General features: G+C 35.9%; 2 protein-coding genes across 2 annotated transcripts; both read left to right on the forward strand.

Moving 5' to 3' along the window:
- The first annotated feature begins 428 nt into the window (after positions 1–428).
- LOC110441163 lies at positions 429–7,096 on the forward strand. The gene is made up of 6 exons (XM_021484260.1): positions 429–530; positions 3,046–3,163; positions 3,386–3,619; positions 4,438–5,658; positions 6,373–6,446; positions 6,790–7,096. The coding sequence occupies exons 1-6, from the start codon at positions 429–431 to the stop codon at positions 6,802–6,804; spliced, it is 1,764 nt and encodes a 587-aa protein (XP_021339935.1). The 3' UTR covers positions 6,805–7,096.
- A 16,047-nt stretch (positions 7,097–23,143) lies between these two features.
- Positions 23,144–25,061, forward strand: LOC110441161 (tereporin-Ca1-like). Its single transcript, XM_021484259.1, has 2 exons — positions 23,144–23,342; positions 23,739–25,061. Exons 1-2 carry the CDS (start codon positions 23,297–23,299, stop codon positions 24,362–24,364), a joined length of 672 nt encoding a protein of 223 aa, XP_021339934.1. The 5' UTR covers positions 23,144–23,296; the 3' UTR covers positions 24,365–25,061.
- Positions 25,062–26,137: the final 1,076 nt, after the last annotated feature.

A 26,137-nucleotide genomic window follows, 5' to 3' on the forward strand; every position in this document is an offset into this window, starting at 1 on the left:
ATATTGAATACTTACCTAATTCTATATATTTTTCGATTTTCATTTATGGTTCTTATGGTCATTAGTTAAAAATGTATATTAATTATTTAAATTCAGTAAAAAAAAACAAGATTTCGGCTAGTTATTTAATTAAAGGTTTTTGAATTTTGGTTGATTTGGAGGCAACAAAAATCATTAACCACACACAGTACGTTCAAATGTAAACATAATTATTGACAGGATTGTGTATGTTTTTTTTAGTTCGTGACGGCCAGTATACAACGTTAATCGGTTATTCCCATAGACATGTAGATGTAACCGACTTGCGGAAGGCTAATACAAGCAAAATGTCATTTAAATTCCGTTTAAGAGATTCTAAATAACCCGTGTTCTTGTGTGTGACGTCATAAAACAATGACAACAAACTCAACAATTTGATGACGTCATAAATGCGTCTCAGTAACCACCGAAGCTTTCTTACCATTGGCAACGAAGTCAGGCTTCGTGGATGTTACATGTTTGTAGGAAGTTATCCACTTCTTGTGTTAGAGGTAAGTCAAAGTGTTGTGTCTGAAGTGTCGGAGGACATGGTTACTTCTCTCACGCAAACTGACGTGTGCAAAATAACTGTACATCTTTATTTTCACGGCAGAGTTCGTATTTTCGCGGTTAGATGATTGCACGAATTCAGCACGACTGGCGGATGTTGGTAGTCAAGTTATTTAAGGATTAACCTTCAATTTTGTTTAGTTTATGAGATAATAAATCCAATGGAGCACGAGGTAAATTGCGTAAACGCAAACGTTTACGAACAATTTACCGACTGCTCCGTTGGATTTATTATCTCATAAACAAAGCAAAATAAAAGGTTAATCCTTATATTTACAATATTTCCTTTTAACAATAACACCATTAAAAGAGTCGGATACAAGCATTTACCTTGAGTAATCTGCGTTCAAAACTATTTTGACGTTATGTCAATCCGTGCGAAACAGCCATTCGCAAAAGCCGTTGACAGACAGCTAAACCCCGCCCACTTTCTCCGTGACAACAAATGAAAAAAGTTCCTTCATTTCAATATTTTTATTCACATAAAATATCCATATTTTACTTCATACACTATCTTCATAATTGTATTAGTAGGTAATGGAATAAATAATTTTATATTTGTATGAAATTTAGGTACTGGGGCAAAATACTTAGTAGAAATTAGACTAACGACCGCGAACATCCATCGTTTAAAAGTGATGCGCCCAAAGGCGTTAAATAGAGAGTGCTACTACGTATGTCGTCGAGTGATAGTGACTAGCCTAGGCCTGGTGGAAGTTGAATGTAAGCAAACCGGATGTTTGTACAGATGACATGTACACGGTATAATATGTATACATCGTTTGTCGGCCGAGTGACTGTTGATGTAACATTTGGGAGACAAGAAATTTGACCTACACTTTTAGGAACGATAGCCATTATTTCTGTGTCATGGTTGACGACACTCATAGATGAGCGAGTAGAGCTGGTGGAGCGTTTTTGTATCGACGAACAATCGCGACTGTAGCTCCTGACACTAGGTTTTTTTATGACCGGTCATGAACATGATCTGTCTTGTCTCGAACCCGACATCAGTTGGTGTCTCGAACGCATGGTAGTCTAAATGCTAGCGTTTGTTTGTAAACATTGACACGAGGTTTGCGGAAAGTCTGCCCATATTTACATATATTCATACGCGGTGAGAACTGGATCACGTTCTACATTCAAATTATTGAGAAATAAACAGACTTGCCTAGACTTACGTTGTCGATTCAGAAACAGTGGCAATTGTAAATATACTACTTTAGCGTTTCTCGCAATGTTAATTTCCAATATTTGCATTTAACTATATTTACTTGTTTGACACAGGCTCTCCTGTGTCTTATGGGTGACAAATACAGGTTGTATGTCTAATATACTACATCTTAATAATATATAATAATATACAACATTTGATATAGTCCTATCTAGCTAACATAAGCCACTCTAAATCGCTTTACAGTACATAGATATACAATTTGTATACAGTCGATACAATTAGCATATATATATATATATTAATCAATAAAATATTGAGGAAGTCGCAGGGGCTGCCTTATCAGGCGCTAACTACTAGTCCTATGCCACCTGGCTAATATCTACCTATGTGTGTATGCCTGTGTGTGAGCTGGAGATGTATTGTGTTCTGTTTGTGGTGGGACCGTGCTTCCAACGATATCATTTATAGTGCCGCCTCACTTGAATGCTACAGCACAGATACCGCAACACCCACCCCAGACCATTTTATACTCCACCTGGGTTGTTGGAGTTGTGTGGGCAGGAGAAAAACACTTTCTATAATATTCCATGCGTACGGCGACTTCAGGGATCGAACCCCGGCCGCCTGCTTGGAAGGCCGGAGTGTTAACCACTCGACCAATCCGCCCATCTTCACACTCCTGTTAACACCTCCTCTTTGACTTTTCTTACATTTTACATTCATCTAAATATTCTCACAGAGAGTGGTATGTAGGATCAGACAACTTTGAAGGATAGAGGAATGTGCCGGAACTTCATCAAGGTCTTGGGTTCGAATCCAGATCCGCATGTTGCGTTTTCTTTTCCTTTTGCATTTTAAACACAATTTATATTGACATTTTGCGTCCTCTGGGTCTAACACTTAGTTCAAAGAGCCAAATGTACCATATTTAAACTGGACCGACCACCGGCGACCGGTTCATCTTTTGTTCATGGCCTAGACTCACACTTTGCGACTAAACTTAGCATTTCATGTTCATGACTTTGTAAATAAAGGCCAACATATAAAATGTTGGATTCGCAATTTATCATAACTCGTATGTACTAGTTTGAATTACAAATTTGTACCTGCAAATTATGGTAACCATACGTCACTTTACGAGTGCGCCATAGTTCTGTAAAATAAAATTTTGTCACAATGGTCGCATAGACTTTTAGAGCAAGATACAAATACACAGAAAGTATAAGGAGCAATATAAATTTTGTTTCATTAAATCTCATATTTCATTGTTGTAAAATCAGAGTATTAAACCTGAGCCGGACGTAACAATGCAGCAGGAAGCTGAGGGTATTACGTCATCCGACACACCGGAAGTCCCAACAGTCGGCAACTCGGGCAACTATAGCAAGGCAGAACCACGTAAGTTTTTATTTCTATTTTTCATCATTCCTATTAATTGAATGCAACCTCTGAGCAATAGAAATGGTAGATTCGTGTTTATTTTACCGGCAACTTCGGAATGCATAGTTTTTATCCATAAAGTCATAAGTCATTTACTAGCACATTTGTATGTTGTTTGACCGTGTCAGTATGTCTGTTGTATCTGCGACAACTGATTGTGATTCCATTACCTGTGTGTAGAAATGAGTTGCGGAGATTCACAACAAACGGATCCGAAGACGTCTTATGGACTCGACAAAGCAGTTCCGGACTGCGAAAAAACTTTGAACAATGAAGCCGGATTATGTTCTACTGGAGACGAAAGAATGGCTTCATTTCACATAGGCGAACAGTGTTTAACTGGAATCATACCGCAGAGGACCATCACATACGAACTGAGCCAAGTGCGGCACAAGTCGGCAACATTTCCATCAGGTAAGAAACAGTGGCGCTCAAAGTTTGTACTTCAAACCTGGTTGCATGCGATCTGCAAATAGACTGTTGTTTTGCACGAAACTGGAAAAATCTGGGCCCGTATTTATGAAACCGCTCTCATGCTCAAGCATGGATTTTATGCTGAAGCTGAAATTCTTGTTCCCGTTATAAATTAATAAAAATGTATTATTTTGTTCATGATTTGGAAAAATATCCAGGAAACTTAACGCCGAAAACTGTTTTCAATGTTTGCATTTGATTTTTTGATCGTTTGATATTATTTAAGCGAGAAACAAGAAATCTTGTTTGAGCACATACTTCATGCTTGAATATGAGAACGATTTCATGAATATGGGCCCGGGACTACATTTGGGGGTTTCAAAATAGTCTTTATGCTGCACTTGTTTTGAAATTACATTGATTGAGTACCACATTTCTGTTGTATTGTATGAACACATTATCTCTTTTCACATGGCACGAATACGGAAGAAAATTCAACTTCAAGACTTAAATATTTAACTTAAAATCTGTTTTAAACGTAGAAATAGCATGTGTTTTACTAGTAAAACCGGTTATTTGATGGCCCAGGTCATTCCCTCTTTATACTTAGACCCTAACTATAAAAACAATCTGTATACTATTTCTTTCTTGTTTTGCTTTCGTCCTTTACGGTCTTTAAGGACAGGGCTTACTTCATGAAAAGAACACATAGCATATCGCCATATATATCAGTATTAAATATGACCTAAACAGTGTAAATATTCCACTTCACTCGGGAATGTGACGGTACGTAAATCTGGCACTTTATGACACTTCAGATACCAAAAAGAGATCACCAGTTGATGGTCCAACGCATCTTCCCGTCCGACCCAAATCCCCAGATTATGTGTTGCCAAGCGTTGCTAGAGCTGCGTCACCAACGGAAGTCTTTAAGCCCATGGATACCATCGACTCACTGTACTCGGCGCCTTGGGGATCCACCTATGACCAGGACACCTCGTTATGGCTACCTGACGTCAGCATCACGCCATTGGATAGAATCTGTTCTTTTGAGTACCTACACACAACAAAACCTAAACCGTTATGTGTGTCGTCCCTGGGGAATGTGGATCACACGTGTTCAGCCGTGTGTGAAGACGATCCCACGTGTGTTACCTACCATACCATGGCGGACACCATAGCTTCAGAGATGCCAGTTAATACCGATAAAGGACGTCTCTCGTCAGCAATCAAGCCGGTTAATCAAGAACGCCCTATTTTACCTTCAGTCAACCGAGTATCGCCACCAAAAGTTCCCTCAGTTGCTGTTAACGTAAAATCTCCACAGAACAAGAAACGACCACCCTATTCAGTAAACTTGGCATTGTTCACGGCCTTCAAAATGGGCGTGTCTCCAGTTATATTTCACAGGGCAGGCATCAAAGCTATAATCAAACACAACTCAAGGAAGGTTAAGGAAAGCACCGACCATGATACTAATAGACATGATAGGGACGGATATTTTATCCCCATTTATGTCCCAAAACGCTGCACCACTGTCTCCGCCTTGTCAACTGTCCTACAAACAAGTACTGCAGTGATTTTTGGCAAAACTGCATTTAAATATGTAAAAAATGGCGAGAAGGGGTCTGACAAAAGTCAAACAACAACAAACCGAGACCTAAAGGTAAACATGAACGATACAGTGAAACCCAGGAATCAGTCCACATGTTCACTTGGTACTCCCCAAAGAAATCTGAACAATGACACACAAAAACACTGCAGTTCATTGGCTGTTACGCAACAGCCTGACATACCACTATCGGCCTTAACTCATATTCCAGTAACCACAAATGTACCGAATCATGGAGAAAATCCTGAAACCAAAGAAATTGCGATTAGCGTAGCTGTGAAGCCAGTTGTTGGTTCAATGATGTCACTTGCGGCCAGACGACATGACAACAGCACGTACATGGCGCTGTCTTCGTTGCTAGTGACGACAACAACCGTAGTCCTTGGAGATGCAATGGAAAACAGTTGTGTAGAGCTGACAGAAATAGGTGGGTACTCCTCTCATTTGCCAATGCGATCTCCAGTCTTTGAAAAAACACTCGGCTTTTGATGGGAAACGAAAGTATTGTATAGAGGTAGTAACTGTTAATAAAAAGCGGTATGGGCAACTTCTGATACCAAAGTTCAAAGATAAAAAGTATGTTCATGTTTTGACAGAAAGAAGAATATTGTAGATATACAAACCCGATTTTTGTCTTCATTTTAAAGGGATTTTAACAGAATTTGATAGGATATTCGTGGATGCAGGCATTGCTGCCTCTACATTGTGGTAAACAATGATCTAGTCTATTTATCAGAAGCAGCATCTCAAAATCAAATACAGTACGAGGTGAAATTTCAGTCTGAGGGAGACTGTCCCACAGGTCTTTATAAGATTTGAATGGCAACATTGATTGAGGTATTTTTGACTGTGTCCATGAGTTTTTCCGAATGCAGCGAAATCAAATAGACCTTCCATCAAATTGGGATCGTACAGCACATTCACAAACTTGAATACGGTTATCATGTATCCGCGCAAGCCTCTGTAAACTAGAGTTGGAAGCCCCAATCGGTGTAGTCTCTAACTGTAGCTAATATTGTTAAATCAAGGGAACAGCTTCGTGTATTAACATCACTTAAAACAGAAGTTCATTTATTATATTTAAGTACAAGCATCCTTAATAAATGAATTATTCACAATATGGTTCTGATTTGTCATCCAGAACTGTCCGAAAAGGTGCCAGAGGTTGAGACCAAAGTCAACAACCGTAGGTCTGTACTGGACATCTTATTTTGTGTAAGTATGTATACAGAGTATAGAGAGTGAATCATCACTGCCGCAACAATAAATTACAAAATAACGAAATCAAGGTATTCAAAACTGGTCATGTAAGTTAAATATATGACAAAGTGCTTTTCTTTTACCGCCGTGCAGGGGACAATTGAAAAGACAGAGAATGTTGGCAAAACTTGTATAGTTAGTAGGAGAGGAGGAAGTTGAGGAAGGAGGGGGACGTGTTTGGCATTAAAACTACTTCGCTTAACGTTTAAATCTATTATTATTTGATATATGATATTGAAACAATATATGCCCCATCATTTATTCCTATACATTTGGTATATTTCTGTTCCTTCCACAGAGGCAGAGGAAATAACTCTATGACGCCCAGCAAACTGTAAACAGCAATAACGAGTCAGAAAATACGAAGAAAAGGATTTCATTTCACAAGAATGTGATCATGAACATTTTGTGAATGTGATCATTAAAATCATGTGTACTGTTGGTCCTTTCTTGTATTCCGAATGTCGTTAATTCTTGTGGATGGTTTACGTTTGGGGTTTCATCTGCAGCAAAGGGGATTTAATGGACATATACATCATATACATCAACAATAGAGACTGATCTATCGGTTGCAAGAGTGGTAGAAAGATCAAATAAAACTTTGAGAAAATGGGCAACGAGCATTTTTAAACAAGTGAATACTATTTGTCAAATAATCTTATCACATGGGGTGTCAGGGGCAAAGATAAAGGTCACCGAGAGAGTCCAAGGTCAACCAAGGTAGATCTAGACGTTTGTTTATCGACAGCAATTGACTAATTGACTTTATGGTAATATCTATCGAAGATTAAAACGATTAAAAGAAAACATGTTGTACGCTTCATAGAATTAAATAGCATGAGAAAAATATTAAAACGTTTAATACTTTGCAGAGGTCGGACAATAAATATCGCGATACAAACACGGAATGCTTCGCAGAGGTCCTTTTAAATACTTTGACATTTATGAAGGTATTTTGTTTTTGTTATTTTTAACTTCTAATTATAATTAGAGTAAAACGTGCGTGTGATCCTGTGTAAGGACTTGATCAGCAAAATCAAAGTATTTACAAACAAAGGTATCCTTTTCCACAGTCTTTCGCAAGGACAGACAGCATAGACGAGGTGGTGGTTTTCTTATTTATACTAAGAATAACATACTTGCTAAACGTAGATTAGACCTGGAATCGGATGATGTTGAAGTTGTCTGGACAGAAATTAAGTAGCAAAATAAACAATTGCTTGTAGGATGCTTATATAGGGCTCCAAATTCCGTAGTTAACTACTGGGATAAGTTGGATGAAATTCTTGGAAAAAATCTCTGATCTGAATATGAGTGTCTTACTACTTGTTGATATTAACCAGAATATGCTGAATTTGACCCCAAACTCTCACATGAAAAGATTGATGATAAAGTATGGATTGAATAATATTGTAATTGAACCTACAAGAATAACCTCAACATCATCAACTTCCCTTGATGATATATTGACCAATGACAGTAATAATGTATGTAATGTAACTGTGGACCCACCATCACGTAGTGATCATTGTGCTATTAGTACCACAATTTCATTTAAGACACTAAGGAAAATTGCTTTTAAAAAAAACTTCGATTTATTTTAATAATGCAGATTTTGCCAGTGCTAATTCTTATTTATCAACAATTGAATGGGATGAAGAGCTGAGTAATATTGATGATATGGAAATCTTAAATGGAATTGTATCCAATTGTGCCACACAGGACAGTGACAATTATACCTGATGATAAAATATGGATGAATAATGAAATCCGTCTGAAAATGAGGCTGAGAAATAGGCAACATTATAAGGCAAAGCAAATAAATACTGTCACCTTGTGGGATAAATACAGACAATAACGTAATTCAGATATTTCAATTATTAGAGATGCGAAGCAAAAATACTTTAGCAAACTACAAAATTCTCTTATTGACAAAAATATCCCTCCAGGTAAATGGTGGAGAATTGCCAAATCCGTTCTTACCTCTAAAAAGAAAAATGATACTGATTATCCTTTGGAAATTAATGGTGAATTGAAAGTGCATCCTGTAGATAAGACGGAATCATTTAACTATGTTTTCACATCTATTTCTACATCAGATAAAACTATTGAAGACAAGATGTTTATGACCTCATTAATCCAAAAAAGCCTGCAGTCCTGATGAGATTCACCCTAGGTTTATCAAAGGTGTATCTGAATCTCTTCTAAAGCCATTACATATTCTTTTTAATAAATCAGTGGAATCTGGTCAATTACCTAAAGTCTGGGAAAATGCCAATGTCACAGCTGTATATAAGGGCAAAGGTGAGAGAAGTGACCCATCAAACTACAGACCTATTTCTATCACTCCTCCGTTTAGTAAAATGCTTGAAAGAATTATGCTCAAATATTTGTTAAACTATCTTTCAATCAATCATATAATATCTAAGAACCAATCTGGATTCCTCCCCAAAGATTCTACAGTTAACCAGCCATTAGCAATGTATGATTCAATTCTTAAGCAACTTGATAGAAGAAAAGAGGCCAGAATTGTGTTTTTGTATTATTAGTAAGGCCTTTGATATGGTCTGGCATGATGCACTTGTGTACAAATTGAAAAACATGCTATTGAAGACAATTTTCTAAAATGGCTTTCTAATTATTTAACTGATAGACAGCAAAGAGTTTTAATTGATGGGTACAAGTCTTCTTAGCGTACACTTAAGGCCGGTATCCCAAAGGGCTCAGTCCTCGGGCCATATTTATTTCTTTGATATATAAATGACATAGAAAAAGAAATTGAGTCAAATGTGAAATTATTTGCAGATGATACCTCACTGTTTGTACTTATAGAAAATGATAACAAGGCTGCTGCTGAAATTTTAAACAATGATCTCAATAGAATATCTAGCTGGGCTCATAGATGGGGTATATTCTTTAATCCTAGTAAAACAGAAGCTCTTCTTGTATCAAATAAATTAAATGCAGATGAAATGCATCCTGATCTCACATTTCTTAACAATTCTGTGGTAAATGTAAAACAGCATAAACATCTGGGTATTTTTTTTAACAGCCATTGTTTGTGGTCTGATCACATCAATTTCATATATAATAATACATGTAATAAAATGCACATATTTAGGTCGCTCAAACTTGATAGGAAATCTCTAGAAATGATATACAAGTCATATATTCGTACAAATCTTGAGTATGCTAGTGTTGTATGGAATAACTGTAATCAAACTGAATCAGATCTTCTTGAATCAATCCAGCTATATGCTAGAATGCTAGCTGGTCTCCGAAGAGGTACTAGTCATGAAATCATCTATAATGAAATTGGATGGGATACTCTTAAGAAACGTAGAAAGGATCAGCAGCATATTTTTTTATTTTTTTTTAATAATTAACCATGTTAGTCCTATTTATCTTTTTGAAATTGTTGAACCTTATATAGTCAGCAATGAAGCTATGACCCATCATGTCCGACATCAACGTATATTTGAACCATCAATTTGTAGATCTAATGCATATTTCAACAGTTTCTTTCCTAGCATAATGTCTTGGTGGAATAGACCTTATTGTAACTATTATAATTGAGATCTATTAGTGAACTCAAAAAACAGTTTGTGCATCATGCCATACCCCAAAATAATGAAGATATATGTACTGAGATTTTTAAATATGAAGGGACTATATCTTTTATCATAATATTATGTAAACTATGAAATCATGCAAGTCAGTTGAACTCTGATCTCTTTAGAGACCATCATAATGATAATCCCTCCTGTATATGTGGTTACAATAATGTTTAATATTAATAATTTGACTAAAGGAAGTAGTTTCCTTAGTGAAGATCTTAACTGTGCTATTTGTATTTTGAAATATCTTATGTATGCATGTATATATGTGTGTATGTAGGTATATGTGTATGTATGTATATGGGGCAAAGGAGTAATTCCAAAAGTGTGGACAAGTTTAGGTTGTCAAATTTTCGGAGCCATGTATGTATGCATGTATATATGTGTGTATGTATGTATATGTGTATGTATGTATATGTGTATGTATGTATGCATGTATGTATGTATGCACAAGGCATATCTTACCAATAAAACAAGAGATATCTTACCAATAGAACAAGGCATATCTTACCAATAGAACAATGCATATCTTACCAATAGAACTAGGCATATCTTACCAATAGAACAAGGTATATCTTACCAATAGAACAAGGCATATTTTACCAATAGAACAATGCATATCTTACCAATATAACTAGACATAGCTAACCGTCAGAACAAGGCATATCTTACCAATAGAACAAGGCGTATCTTACCAATAGGACAAAGAGTATCTTACCAATATAACAAGGAGTATCTTACCAATAGAAAAAGGAGTATTATACCAATAGAACAAGGCATATCATACCAATAGAATAAGGAGTATCATACCAATAGAACAATGCATATCTTACCAATAGAACAAGGCATATCTTACCAATAGAACTAGATATAGCTAACCGTTAGAACAAGGTATATCTTACCAATAGAACAAGGAGTATCTTACCAATAGAACAATGAGTATCATACCGTTAGAACAAGGCATATCTTACCTATAGAACAAGGCATATCTTACCAATAGAACAAGGCGTATCTTACCAATAGACCAAGGAGTATCATACCAATAGAACAAGGCATATCATACCAATATAACAAGGTTTATCTTACCATCAGAACAAAGCAGATCTTTTCAATTGAACAAGGCATATCTTACCAATAAAACAGGGCAGATCTTGCCAATAGAACAAGACATAGCATGCCCATAAAACAAAACATATCTTACCAATAGAACAAGGCATATCTTACCAATAGAACAAGGCATATCTTACCAATAGAACTAGACATAGCTAACCGTTAGAACAAGGCCTTTCTTACCAATAAAACAATGCATATCTTACCAATAGAACAAGGCATATCTTACCAATAGAACTAGACATAGCTAACCGTTAGAACAAGGCCTTTCTTACCAATAAAACAATGCATATCTTACCAATAGAACAAGGCATATCTTACCAATAGAACTAGACATAGCTAACCGTTAGAACAAGGCCTTTCTTACCAATAGAACAATGCATATCTTTCCAATAGAACAATGCATATTTTGCCAATAGAACAAGGCATATCTTACCAATAAAACAGGGCAGATCTTGCCAATAGAACAAGGCATATATTACCAATAAAACAATGCATATCTTGCCAATAGAACAATGCATATCTTACCAATAAAACAGGGCAGATCTTGCCAATAGAACAAGGCATATCTTACCAATAGAACAAGGCATATCTTATCAATAGAACAATGCATATTTTACTAATAGAACATTGCAAATCTTGCCAATAGAACAAGGCATATCATGCCAATAGAACATGGCAGATCTTGCCAATAAAACAATGTATATCTTACCAATAGACCAGGGCATATCATACAAATAGAACAAGGCATATCTTGCCAATAGAACAAGACATATCTTACCAATAGAACAAGACAGATCTTACCAATAGACCAGGGTAGATTTTACGTTCAGAACAATGCATTTCATGCCAATAAAACAATGCATATCTTACAAATAAAACAGGGCAAATCTTGCCAATAGAACAAGACATAGCATGCCTATAAAACAAGGCATATCTTACCAATAGAACAGGGCATATCTTACAAATAGAACAATGCATATCTTACCAATAAAACAGGGCATATCTTAACAATAGAACAAGGCATATCATACCAATAGAACAAGGTATATCTTACCATCAGAACAAGGCATATCATACCAATAGAACAATGTATAGCTAACCGTTAGAACAACGCATATCTTACCAATAGAACAAGGCATATCATACCAATATAACAAGGTTTATCTTACCATCAGAGCAAGGCAGATCTCATAAATTGAACAAGGCATATCTTTTAAATAAAACAGGGCAGATCTTGCCAATAGCACAAGACATAGCATGCCCATAAAACAAGGCATATCTTACCAATAGAACAATTTAGATCTTGCCAATAAAACAATGCATATCTTGCCAATAGACCAGGGCATAACACACAAATAGAACAAGGCATATCTTGCCAATAGAACCAGACATATCTTACAAATAGAACAATGCATATCTTGCCAATAGAACAAGACATATCTTACCAATGGAACAAGGCAGATCTTACCAATAGACCAGGGCAGATTTTACGTTCAGAGCAAGGCATATCTTAACAATAGAACAATGCATATCATGCCAATAGAACAAGGCATATCTTACCAATAGAACAAGGCATATCTTACCAATAGAACAAGGCATATCTTACCAATAGAAAAAGGAGTATTATACCAATAGAACAAGGCATATCATACCAATAGAATAAGGAGTATCATACCAATAGAACAAGGCATATCTTACCAATAGAACAATGCATATCTTACTAATAGAACAAGGCATATCTTATCAATAGAACAACGGATATGCTACCAATAAAACAGGGCAGATCTTTCCAATAGAACAATGCATATCTTATCAATAGAACAACGAATATCTTACCAATAAAACAGGTCAGATCTTGCCAATAGAACAAGACATATCTTACCAATTGAACAAGGCATATCTTATCAATAGAACAATGCATATCTTGCCAATAGAACAAGGCATATCATACAAAGAGAACAAGGCATATCATACAAATAGAACAACGCATATCTTGCCAATAGAACAAGACATATCTTACCAATAGAACAAGGCATATCTTTCCAATAGAACTAGGCATAGCTAACCGTTAGAACAAGGCCTATCTTACCAATAGAACAATGCATATCTTACCAATAGAACAAGGCATATCTTATCAATAGAACAACGCAGATGCTACCAATAAAACAGGGCAGATCTTGCCAATAGAACAATGCATATCTTATCAATAGAACAACGAATATCTTACCAATAAAACAGGTCAGAACTTGCCAATAGAACAAGACATATCTTACCAATTAGAACAAGACATATCTTACCAATTGAACAAGGCATATCTTATCAATAGAACAATTCATATCTTGCCAATAGAACAAGACATATCTTACCAATAGACCAGGGCAGATTTTACGTTCAGAACAATGCATATCATGCCAATAGAAGAAGGCCTATCTTACCAATAGAACAAGGTATAGCTAACCGTTAGAACAAGGCATATCTTACCAATGGAACAAGGCATATCATAGCAATATAACAAGGTTTATCTTACCATCAGAACAAGGCAGATCTTATCAATTGAACAAGGCATATCTTACAAATAAAACAAGGCATATCTTGCCAATAGAACAAGACATAGCATACCAATAGAAGAAGGCATATCATACAAATAGAACAAGGCATATCATACCAATAGAACAAGGTATATCTTACCAATAGAACAAGGCAGATCTTATCAATTGAACAATGCATATCTTACAAATAAAACAAGGCATATCATACCAATAGAACAAGACATATCTTACCAATAGAACAAGGCATATCTTACCAATAGAACAGGGCATATCATACCAATAGAACAAGGTATATCTTACCATCAGAACAAGGCATATCATACCAATAGAACAAGGTATAGCTAACCGTTAGAACAAGGCATATCTTACCAATAGAACAAGGCATATCATACCAATATAACAAGGTTTATCTTACCATCAAAACAAGGCAGTTCTTATCAATTGAACAAGGCATATCTTGCAAATAAAACAGGGCAGATCTTGCCAATAGAACAAGACATAGCATGCCCATAAAATAAGGCATATCTTACCAATAGAACAAGGCATATCTTACCAATAGAACAAGGCATATCTTACCAATAGAACAAGCCATATCATACCAATAAAAAAAGCATATCTTGCCAATAGAACAAGGCATATCATACCAATAGAACAAGGTATATCTTACCAATAGAACAAGGCATATCATACCAATAGAACAAGGTATATCTTACCATCAGAACAAGGCAGATCTTATCAATTGAACAAGGCAGATCTTACAAATAAAACAGGGCAGATCTTGCCAATAGAACAAGACATAGCATGCCCATAAAACAAGGCATTTCTTACTAATAGAACAATGCATATCATGCCAATAGAACAACGCATATCTTGCCAATAGAACAAGGCATATCTTAACAATAGAACAATGCATATCATGCCAACAGAACAACGCATATCTTGCCAATGGAACAAGGCATATCTTAACAATGAAACAAAGTATATATTACCATTAGAATTAGGTATATCATACCAATAGAACAAGGCATATAATACCAATAGAACAAGGCATATCTTACCATCAGAACAAGGCATATCTTAACAATAGAACAAGGCATATCATACCAATAGAACAAGGTATATCTTACCATCAGAACAAGGCATATCATACCAATAGAACAAGGTATAGCTAACCGTTAGAACAAGGCATATCTTACCAATAGAACAAGGCATATCATACCAATATAACAAGGTTGATCTTACCATCAGAACAAGGCAGATCTCATCAATTGAACAAGGCATATCTTACAAATAAAACAGGGCAGATCTTGCCAATAGAACAAGACATAGTATGCCCATAAAACAAGACATATCTTACCAATAGAACAATGCAGATCTTGCCAATAAAACAATGCATATCTTGCCAATAGACCAGGGTATATCATACAAATAGAACAAGGCATATCTTGCTTATAGAACAAGACATATCTTACCAATAGAACAATGCATATCTTGCCAATAGAACAAGACATATCTTACCAATTGAACAAGGCATATCTTACCAATAGACCAGGGCAGATTTTACGTTCAGAACAATGCATTTCATGCCAATAAAACAATGCATATCTTACAAATAAAACAGGGCAGATCTTGCCAATAGAACAAGACATATCTTACCAAAAGAACAAGCCATATCTTACCAATAGAACTAGGCATAGCTAACCGTTAGAACAAGACCTATCTTACCAATAGAACAATGCATATCTTACCAATAGAACAAGGCATATCTTATCAATAGAACAATGCATAACTTCCCAACAGAACAAGGCATATCATACAAATAGAACAAGGCATATCATACAAATAGAACAAGGCATATCTTATCAATAGAACAGTTCATATCTTGCCAATAGAACAAGACATATCTTACCAATAGACCAGGGCAGATTTTACCAATAGACCAGGGCAGATTTTACGTTCAGAACAATGCATATCATGCCAATAGAACAAGGCCTATCTTACCAATAGAACAAGGTATAGCTAACCGTTAGAACAAGGCATATCTTACCAATAGAACAAGGCATATCATACCAATATAACAAGGTTTATCTTACCATCAGAACAAGGCATATCTTACAAATAAAACAGGGCAGATCTTGCCAATAGAACAAGACATAGCATACCAATAGAACAAGGCATATCTTACCAATAGAACAATGCATATCATACCAATATAACAAGGCATATCTTACCAATAGAACAAGGCATATCATACCAATAAAACAAGGCATATCTTACCAATAGAACAAAGCATATCTTACCAATAGAACAAGGCATATCATACCAATAAAACAAGGCATATCTTACTAATAGAACAAGGCATATCATACCAATAGAACAAGGTATATCTTACCAAGAGAACAAGGCATATCATACTAATAGAACAAGGTATATCTTACCATCAGAACAAGGCAGATCTTATCAATTGAACAAGGCAGATCTTACAAATAAAACAGGGCAGATCTTGACAATAGAACAAGACATAACATGCCCATAAAACAAGGCATATTTTATCAATAGAGCAAAGCATAGCTAACCGATAGAACAAGGCATATCATACCAATAGAACAAGGCATTTCTTACTAATAGAACAATACATATAATGCCAATAGAACAACGCATATCTTACCAATAGAACAAGGCATGTCTTAAAAATAGAACAATGCATATCATGCCAATAGAACAACGCACATCTTGCCATAGAACAAGGCATATCTTAACAATGAAACAAAATATATATTACCATTAGAACTAGGCATATCATACCAATAGAACAAGGCATATCTTACCTTCAGAACAAGGCATATCTTACCAATAGAACAAGATATATTTTACCAATAGAAAAAAGTATGTGGCAATCGTGAAATATAGGTATCACTGTTATCGAATTCATTCAGTTAGATTATTTTCATAATTCCTTAGTCTGTTGTGATGCATTCTGAAACATTTTTGTGGTTAACTTTTGATTTTAGATCTTTCATGCACTTCATGTTACATCGAACTATAGTAGTATACGGTCCCATAGAGTGACGCTACCCTGTGAGGTGTTTGTAACTTTTGTACCTGTACAGGTGAGGTCAGCAGTAGTTGTGTTGCGGGCACGTTTTGCTTTGGGTTTTTTCGTCCGTGCACCAGCTATGGGCCTACATAATTCACCCTGTAGTAGCAAATATTCCCATGCGATCTCTATCTATCTATACATTTGTTTTTCAGGGTTTTTTTGTTTTTTGTTTTATCTTTCTATAAAATAGAATAGCTTCATTTTAATGTGACTTCTCTATTTGTTCGAGTAACTGTTTTCGCATTATTCTATATAGCTCCTCTTAATTAAAATAATGATACACCATGATTTATTTTATTTGAATATTATTAGCAGTAATGCAAAACGAGAATATGTTTATTAGCATGAACACAGAGCTATATATTTTACCAGAAGGTTTACACATCTTAGTGTGTTCTGGGTACTTAGAAAAATATGATTCTATTAAAAAGATGGCTTTGATACCTATGATAATGATATGCACACTATATCACGAGCAGAAGGAAGCTGTTTTAATTGCAAAACAATGAGGTGTTATTTTGGTTAAATGCATTTAGTTCTGGCATCGTCATAATTTTATAGTTTTAGTGATGATGAGTTCTGATATAGTTACGTTTGACTTAATTTTGCACTCAATATTGTTTTTGTTTTTTTGTTTTATTGCACACATTATTATTATAATCTCGGAAAAAATAAAGTTATAATCATCCATAAGTGAATTTCTTTTCTATATCAGATTGAGAATGGATTCTTATGTTGATAAACTTATTGACATGAACTAATCTTTGATGTTTTATGCCAAACATACATCTTTGAATGATAAAGCAATGTCAATTGTCTTTATGTGTATATATGCCGTTTTGTCACATTTGTTTTATATTGTGTTTATTGATCAAATGCCATGTCTGTTTTCAGAATAATAACAGTTATACATGTCAATATTATTTACAATATCTTTATTCATCTCAATGCCAATTGTTCTACATTATGAACTCCTTTGCCATTCACATCACTTTCTCTACCAGTGCTCATCCACCTCTCATGTATATACTTTTTGACAATAGCTAAACTAGTGATTTATCCTGGTATGGAGGGAGAAGTGAATGGCAAATTACTTTGTATTCATGTCTCTAGTGTTTCACTGAACTCGTCTAATATCAATTTGCATTTTCATTTACTACTACTCTACATATTATTGGTATGTGGTGATATTCATCCGAACCCTGGACCGTGTCCACAAGAATACACTAACATCCGTCTTAATATTATATCTGTCTGTCATACATATTAATATCTGTTCTTTAAGGAACAAAACCCACATTCTTGATGCTGAATTTTCTGAATATGATATTCTTTGTGTTACTGTAACCCATCTTAATAATTCCATCTCTGACAGCGATATCTCTCTCGAAAATTTTGGTAATGTTTTTAGAAAGGATAGGACTAATAATTGTGGAGGCGGGGTACTTATTTATACTAAAAATAACATAAATATTAAACGTAGAGTTGATTTAGAATCAGATGATCTTGAACTAATATGGATTGAAGTAACCACTAATAATAAACCCATTCTTCTTGGTTGTATATACAGACCCCCTAACTCTCTCGTAGGCTTTTGGGATAGACTTGACAACAATTTTGACAGTATTGTTGATCTGCAAAAAGAAGTTGTCCTGGTAGGAGATATAAATGTTAACATGTTAAATCTTAATCCAAACTCTCATTTTCATCGACTATTATTAAAATATGGTTTTGAAAATACTGTCTCTGAACCTACCAGGATTACTCCTTTATCTTCAACATCATTTGATATCATAATAACTAATAACATAAACTTTGTAACTAACAGCACAGTCCATCCTCCTTCCTGCAGTGATCACTGTCCTGTCAGTGCTGACCTAAACTTCAAAACCTTAAAGAAACGTGCATACAAGAAAACATTACTTTACTTTAATAATACTGACTTTGACGGAGCCAATACTTATCTAAATTCAATTGACTGGGATGTTGAACTACATGGGGATATTGAAAACATGATTTGTTTTCTTTCTGACAAAATCCTATCTGCCTTAGATCAATTTGTTCCTCATAAAACTGTAACTATTAGGTCTAACGATAAAATTTGGATGACTAATGACATAAGACTGAATATAAGACAACGAAATCGTCAGCATTCTAAATCCAAATTATACAATACTCCAGCCTCCTGGAACAAATTTAGAACTATTCGGAATGAAGTAATTGTATTAATACATGAGGCCAAAGAAAAATATCTTTCAAAATTACAATCTTCTCTAATAGACAAATCCATACCCCCGAGGAAATGGTGGCGTGTTGCAAAATCTGTTATGAATCTTAAAAATAAATGTGAAATTGACTCTCCTCTGGTTATTAATGGCATACTCAAAATACATCCCGTCAACAAAGCTGAATCTTTTAACGATTATTTTTCATCAATATCTGAAACCGGAAAGAATGCTGATGATTTGCCAACCGACTGTAACCGGCCAGAGCACAGCTTCTCGACATTTGACATTACAGAACAGGACATCATTGACCAGTTTCACCAACTCAATACTAATAAACCCCAAGGCACTGATTCCATCCCTCCAAAATTTATTAAATGGGTATCTCAATCTATATTAAGACCTCTGTTACTAATCTTCAGTAAATCTATTTCCTCCGGTATTCTCCCTTCTGCATGGAAAAATGCTCATGTTACACCCGTGTACAAGTGCAAGGGTGCAAGAAGTAACCCATCTAATTATAGACCAATCTCTGTTACTCCTATTTTTAGTAAACTTCTTGAAAAAATTGTTTTTAAATATATGTTTAATTATCTCTCAAGATATAATATTGTTTCTAAGAATCAATCAGGGTTTCTACCTAAAGATTCAACTGTCTACCAATTATTAGTTATATATGATGCAATTGTAAAGCACTTGGATAAAGGTAAAGAAGCTAGAATGATATTTTGTGACATCAGCAAAGCTTTCGACAGGGTCTGGCATGATGGTTTAATTTTCAAATTAAAAAAATATGGGTTTTGCGGTAATATTTTGAAATGGTTTTCTTCGTATTTAATTGATAGGAGACAGAGGGTGGTCTTTGATGGATTTAAATCTAACTGGAAAACGTTAAAGGCGGGGGTACCACAGGGGTCAGTTTTAGGGCCATTTTTATTTTTACTGTACATAAATGATATCGGAGAAAATTTAATCTCTAATGTCAAGCTTTTCGCTGACGACACATCTTTATATGCATTGATAGAGGGAAACAGACAGGAAGCTGCTGACATACTAAATGAAGACTTACGTAAAATCTCTATCTGGGCTGATAAATGGGGTATCATCTTCAATCCGGATAAAACGGAGGCTCTACTTTTCTCAAGGCGGGTCGACTCTGAGACGTTGCATCCTAATCTATTTTTTAATAATGCAGTTATTAATAACGTTATTGATCATAAACACCTTGGTCTTATTTTCAATGGCAAAGCCAACTGGTCAACTCATATAAATTATATTTATGAAAAAGCATATAAAAGACTGAATATACTTAGAATGTTAAAATTTAAGATTGATAGAAAATCCCTTGAAACAATATATATATCATATGTTCGTCCAATCCTCGAATATGCTGATATTGTATGGGCTAACTGTTCCCAGAGAGAGTGCAACGTCTTAGAGTCAATCCAACTTGAAGCAGCACGCATTATTTCTGGTTTAAGACGAGGAACGAGCCATAACATTTTATATAGAGAGACTGGCTTTGTTAAACTTAGTAAAAGAAGACATTTACATCAAAATATTGCATTTTTTAAATTCTTTAATAACAATTGTCCATCTCATGTCTCAGACTTGATACTGCCCTTTCTTAATAACTTTGAACATTACAACTTTCGACACAATAGGTTATTTGACATTCCAGTACCAAGAACGCATTTATATAACTCTAGTTATTTTCCAAAACTGATGTCAGAATGGAACAATCCAGCCTGTCTGTTTCCCACTATGACATCTCTTGGAGCTCTGAAAAAGGAATGTTTACGTTCATCCCATATGGATGATGTTCACCCAATATGTAGTAACATTTGTAAATATCACGGTGATAGAAAAATTAACATAACATTATGTCAGTTAAGAAATTCTGCAAGTAATTTAAATTCAGATTTATTTAATGCACATCTAAATGATAGCCCTGCTTGTATATGTGGCTCCCCCTTCGAAGATCGTGATCATTTTTTCCTGCATTGTCCTTTTTATACTAACCAACGACTATTATTACTTAACTCTCTGTCAGCGATGAGTGATGCTATTCCACTCAATACCCAAACTTTTATTTATGGTTTCCAATCACGAGACGTAAATATAAATATAAATATTGTGGAGACGGTTCAGAATTACATTAGAGACACTAGACGTTTTTATTAGATTCTCTAATAACTTTGTAAAATAATCTCTTTTATAACAATTGGTATATTTGAAATATGTATTGTCAAATCAAATTCAAAGTACAAATAATCTCTTATTTTAATACTTAAAGAAACATCTGTAAAAGTAACATTTATTTGATATGTATATACTGTTATGTTTTGTAAGGAGAGGGCTTATATAGGCTATGCCTGTTGCCCAATTCCTTTTGTACATAAGATCAGTACAATAAAATATTCTGAAATAAGAAATAAAAAAATAAAAAAATAGAACTAGGCATATCATACCAATAGAACAGGGCATATCTTGCCAATAGAACTAGACATAGCTAACCGTTAGAACAAGGCATATAATGCCAATAAAACAAGGCATATCTTACCAATAGAACAAGGCATATCATACCAATAGAACAAGGCATATCTTACCAATAGAACAAGGCATATCATACCAATAGAACAAGGCATATCTTACCAATACAACAAGGTATATCTTACCAATAGANGATCAATGCGTATCTTACCAATAGAACAAGGTTTAGCTTTCAAATACACTCAACAGGGCAGCAATGGACCTGAGTTGCCCCGATACTTCAAGGGTCTTTCTTATTTGTCACAAAATATCTTTTAACTTTCCACCAACGTGTTGTTATTGTCCCTATTCCATATCCTCCCTTCCTGCGTTCAGTCTCCGAAGGAATCGTTTACATTTCTTTATATTTAACAAGGAATCAGAGATCTTGTTATCTTCACAATATCTTTAAACTTTTTCCAATCATGTTTCTAGAACAACCTCTGATCTGTTCTGCCTTCCTCAGCCTTGCAATATTCCTTCTGATGTCGTATCGCCACTGTTGTAATTCAAAGAGACGGTTTTCTTAGGTTTTCTTTCTTTCTTTTCAACTCTTAATCGCTCCTTTCAAAAAGTGCACACAATAGTTGCCATTACATCAACCCTCAAATTCAAACCTCCTTTCTGTTCCTCTGTCGCTATTCTATCCCCTCCTGAAGGCCACCAGAGCGTGTTGCCAGACGAGGAGTATCGGAAAGTCTAATATGATATGCTGCCCTATTGCAGTACAGTCTTATTTATATTAAACTTTCATGCCATTCTCTTCAATGCAAATGAATTAAATAAATGTTAACTTAGAAGCTAAGGGTGTTCTTATATGTAGCAAGGTATTAGGAAAAACGTCAACAGACACATATACAGTAACGTCCATAGCCATATATTTACATTTGCCCCCGCGCCGTCCCATTACAACAGTGTTAGAGGGCAAGTGTAATTATATAGGCTATAATTACAACTGCTCGACTATAATTACAACTGCCTGTTTCAGGTGTAGGAATATGTAAACAAACAAAATGGCCGCCTGAAATGTATTTTGAGGCAGGGCAAATGGTTTTTGTAGGAATATGTCTTAAAAAAGAAAAATATGTAAATACAAAAAATACCTGGTTGTCTGGATGTAATTATAGTCGATATAATTATAAGTGGCCTCTGGCAAATCTACCATAAAACTATGGGATTTGCCAGAGCCCACTTGTAATTATATCAACAATAATTACATCCAGACAACCAGTTATTGTTCAAATGAATGCAAATCTTCTGATCGTGTCACAGTTTATGTCAAAGAGAAATAGTTGAATAACAAGTAGACATTTTTGGTTGTTTAAGGGTTTTTTTATTGTTTAACTCCAAATCGTTTTGGTATTACTCTTCAACAACGTAACATGCAAGTTATATGAGATATAAAAACAAAGAACCGATAAGCATGCTACCAGCATATAAGTGTTGGTGACAAAGATAAGGAACGATAGAAACACATCCAGTGTCCACCTTTTGAACTGGTGTGACGTAACGACCATTCTGTGCACGCGATCACTCCCTGATCAACACTCCTAGACAAGACAGTTCCTGGTTCGCAGAAAACAATCGTGTAGTGAGAAAAGTACCATCTGTTAGGAAACATTATCGCCTGGAAGAGTCGGGACATCTTAGTATACAAAACAGCGTCAGGATGATCGGGCAAGCTACTCACACGCTCCTCGCGTTATGGCAGTTAGGTGAGTTGTTTGAAAGTCATACATGACCGCTGTCGTCAGTAGCGCCAGATAAATTTGGAATTTGACAGTTTAATATCATATGAGTAAAACGTCACAAAGAGCGATGTTTTCAAGAGGTGGTCCAACGATTATACATTTGCCACCTTGGTACATTAGTTTAATATTCCAGCAATCAGTATACTGCCAAGGAATGTTTTTTTGTGATTTTTCCTTCAAATTATTTGAGGCGTTGATATTTTCGCGTTAACAACACTGTAACATAATATGCTAATGTGTTCGAGCTGATAATGTAGTGCAAAATCAGCGAAAATTCCAATATCATTAAAAATAAACATGGTATATAAATGTGTTTTAATTGTGAGTATTATAGGCTCCAAACTATTTCCCGTTACACAGGATTCGTACTCGGCCAGTTGGATCCACAGATCGTGTCCGCCATTACCGGTGGTATCATTGACGGGACCTCGCTGCACGGTACCAGCCTAAACTCTCTGATGGACACGCTCAGTTACAGAAACGTGATCGGAATGGAGGTGGATAACTACAGTAAGTGGGCCATGACCAGTCCTATCGCCTACCCCGACAGAGGAGTGGTCACTCTTTCTCCGCGGGAGGTACATTCGGGTCAGCGAGAAGCCATGCTCGCCAGGAAAACCAGTTTAACCGCCACTGGAACACAAGGGACCGTCTCGTGGCTGATTGACAACCGCCGCGTGATCGTCATGTGGGAGGCGCCATTCAACTTCGACTTCTACTCCAATAAACTGGCTGTGGGGATAATACCATATGGAACCCATACCAGCGCCATGTTTGACGTCATGAACAAGGGGTCGGGCAACTTCACCAGAGGCGTATACGACCGGAACATACACACCATAGTGTACTGTGACGAGGATTTGTGTGTGGAGGGCACCATGGGAACAAGTCACAAGACCCAGGTCCACATACAAGTCATCCCTACAGCCATCGACAACGTGGCCAGAACCCTGGAAACGTACATTCCCGAGACTCTTGTTGGCTAGACCTATTTTAAACATTATTTACTTTATCTACATCACTCTCCTGTCTACAAGTAGCATTGCAACGATTTTTTGTGACATTGAATAACCCTCTTAACTTAAAACCTCATTATAATATTTAAGAAACTCTAATTTGATCTAACCAACAGCTTTCGACATTCAATCAACACTCTTTTTTATAGTATTACTTTTCTAGTTACCCAACAGAGACTCCCAAGTTTGATCTTCAATCCTTCCCTACCCATCCTCGATACTCCAATAGTTACGTTCGCTTTCGCTCTCTGCACCCCTGGAATATGTCGTGATAAAAATCGAAGGATCAGTGTGCGCCATCTTTTGGATGAGACAAGAAGACTAGTTTGATTCTTCGATGTACATCAAAAGAATCTCTCGGTTGCGTAACGGTAACATTGATAGGCTTTGAAGTCGGATGTCGCTCCTCTGTTATCTATCAGTCTAACGAGGGATCAGTTCCCTACCCATCCAATAAAGCTCGATATTTGACCTTCAATGTTTCCTACTCATAGAAGTCCTTTATTTGACCTTCGATACCTCCCTAACCAACAACGTCCCATGTTTGACGTTCGATACCTCCCTAACCAACAACGTCCCATGTTTGACGTTCGATACCTCCCTAACCAACAACGTCCCATGTTTGACGTTCGATACCTCCCTAACCAACAACGTCCCATATTTGACCGTCGATACCTTCCTAACCAACGTCCCATGTTTGACCTTCGATCCCTCCCTAACCAACAACGTCCCATATTTGACCTTCGATACCTTCCTAACCAACGTCCCATGTTTGACCTTCGATCCCTCCCTAACCAACAACGTCCCATGTTTGACCTTCGATACCTCCCTAACCAACGCCCCATGTTTGGCCTTCGATACCTCCCTAACCAACAACGTCCCATGTTTGAAACCAAATCGGTTCCACATTTCTACTGCACAACCAAGCACACACGTGACCTAGAATATATTTTATATTTTTATTCGTATCTACAAGACTTTCTGTTATGTAACACTGCTACAGTGTACGAGTTTCACAATTCTATACTGACCGTTTAATTTCCCAACCTTATTTTTTCTGTTGTGTAAATCTATTGGACCTAGTAGTCTTAGCATCCACACCGGTCCATTTCATCTTATTATTGTAGGTATAAAGTGTGAATAAAACTAATTGATTTCAACACATTTTACATTATTTGTCTTTTTTATACGTTTTATCTCATAAATCACGATATTTTGATTTGATGCTATTTTCATTAAGGGGGTAGGTTATTTATATGTATGCTATTTTCATTTACGGGTTAGGGTGGGGCGTCAATAATCGAATAAAACGACTAATGTGGTGTCCTTAGGAGCTGATATTGATTGAGTTTTTTCACGCTTCATGCTGTTCTGCACACAAAATGACCACTACTAAGTTGTATGACAAGCATTATAATCTTTGATGTTCTGATCTTGAACTTTCCTTTTCTTGATAATTACATTAACTCATTAAAATTTTAACCCCTGCAATTTCATGATGGGCTATTCCAACCTTTGAATTGGAAAAGTTCAAATGTGTCTTCAGGGGTGAATGAGTTAAAAAGTGAGGAATATAACATGAAACAGGTTGTAATTAACTCATAACAGGTCCATCTTCGTAAGTTCTAATGGCCGTTTTACATGTAATATCTGATTCGATACATTCATGGTGTTTGGGGAAATATAGAGTTGTATGCCCATTAGTATGGATTCCTTGTAACTACGTTCATTAGTATGGATTCC

This window comes from Mizuhopecten yessoensis, unplaced genomic scaffold (genome assembly GCF_002113885.1).
Source record: "Mizuhopecten yessoensis strain PY_sf001 unplaced genomic scaffold, ASM211388v2 scaffold715631, whole genome shotgun sequence".
Classification (NCBI taxonomy): domain Eukaryota; kingdom Metazoa; phylum Mollusca; class Bivalvia; order Pectinida; family Pectinidae; genus Mizuhopecten; species Mizuhopecten yessoensis.

Bases quoted from the DNA above. Each gene is read 5' to 3' on its own strand.
- LOC110441163 (XM_021484260.1), top strand. From the start codon at position 429: ATGCGTCTCAGTAACCACCGAAGCTTTCTTACCATTGGCAACGAAGTC. The intron at 531-3,045 runs GTAAGTCAAAGT...TTGTAAAATCAG, and splicing joins ATCCACTTCTTGTGTTAGAG to AGTATTAAACCTGAGCCGGA. The intron at 3,620-4,437 runs GTAAGAAACAGT...ATGACACTTCAG, and splicing joins GTCGGCAACATTTCCATCAG to ATACCAAAAAGAGATCACCA.
- LOC110441161 (XM_021484259.1), top strand. From the start codon at position 23,297: ATGATCGGGCAAGCTACTCACACGCTCCTCGCGTTATGGCAGTTAG. The intron at 23,343-23,738 runs GTGAGTTGTTTG...CCCGTTACACAG, and splicing joins CCTCGCGTTATGGCAGTTAG to GATTCGTACTCGGCCAGTTG.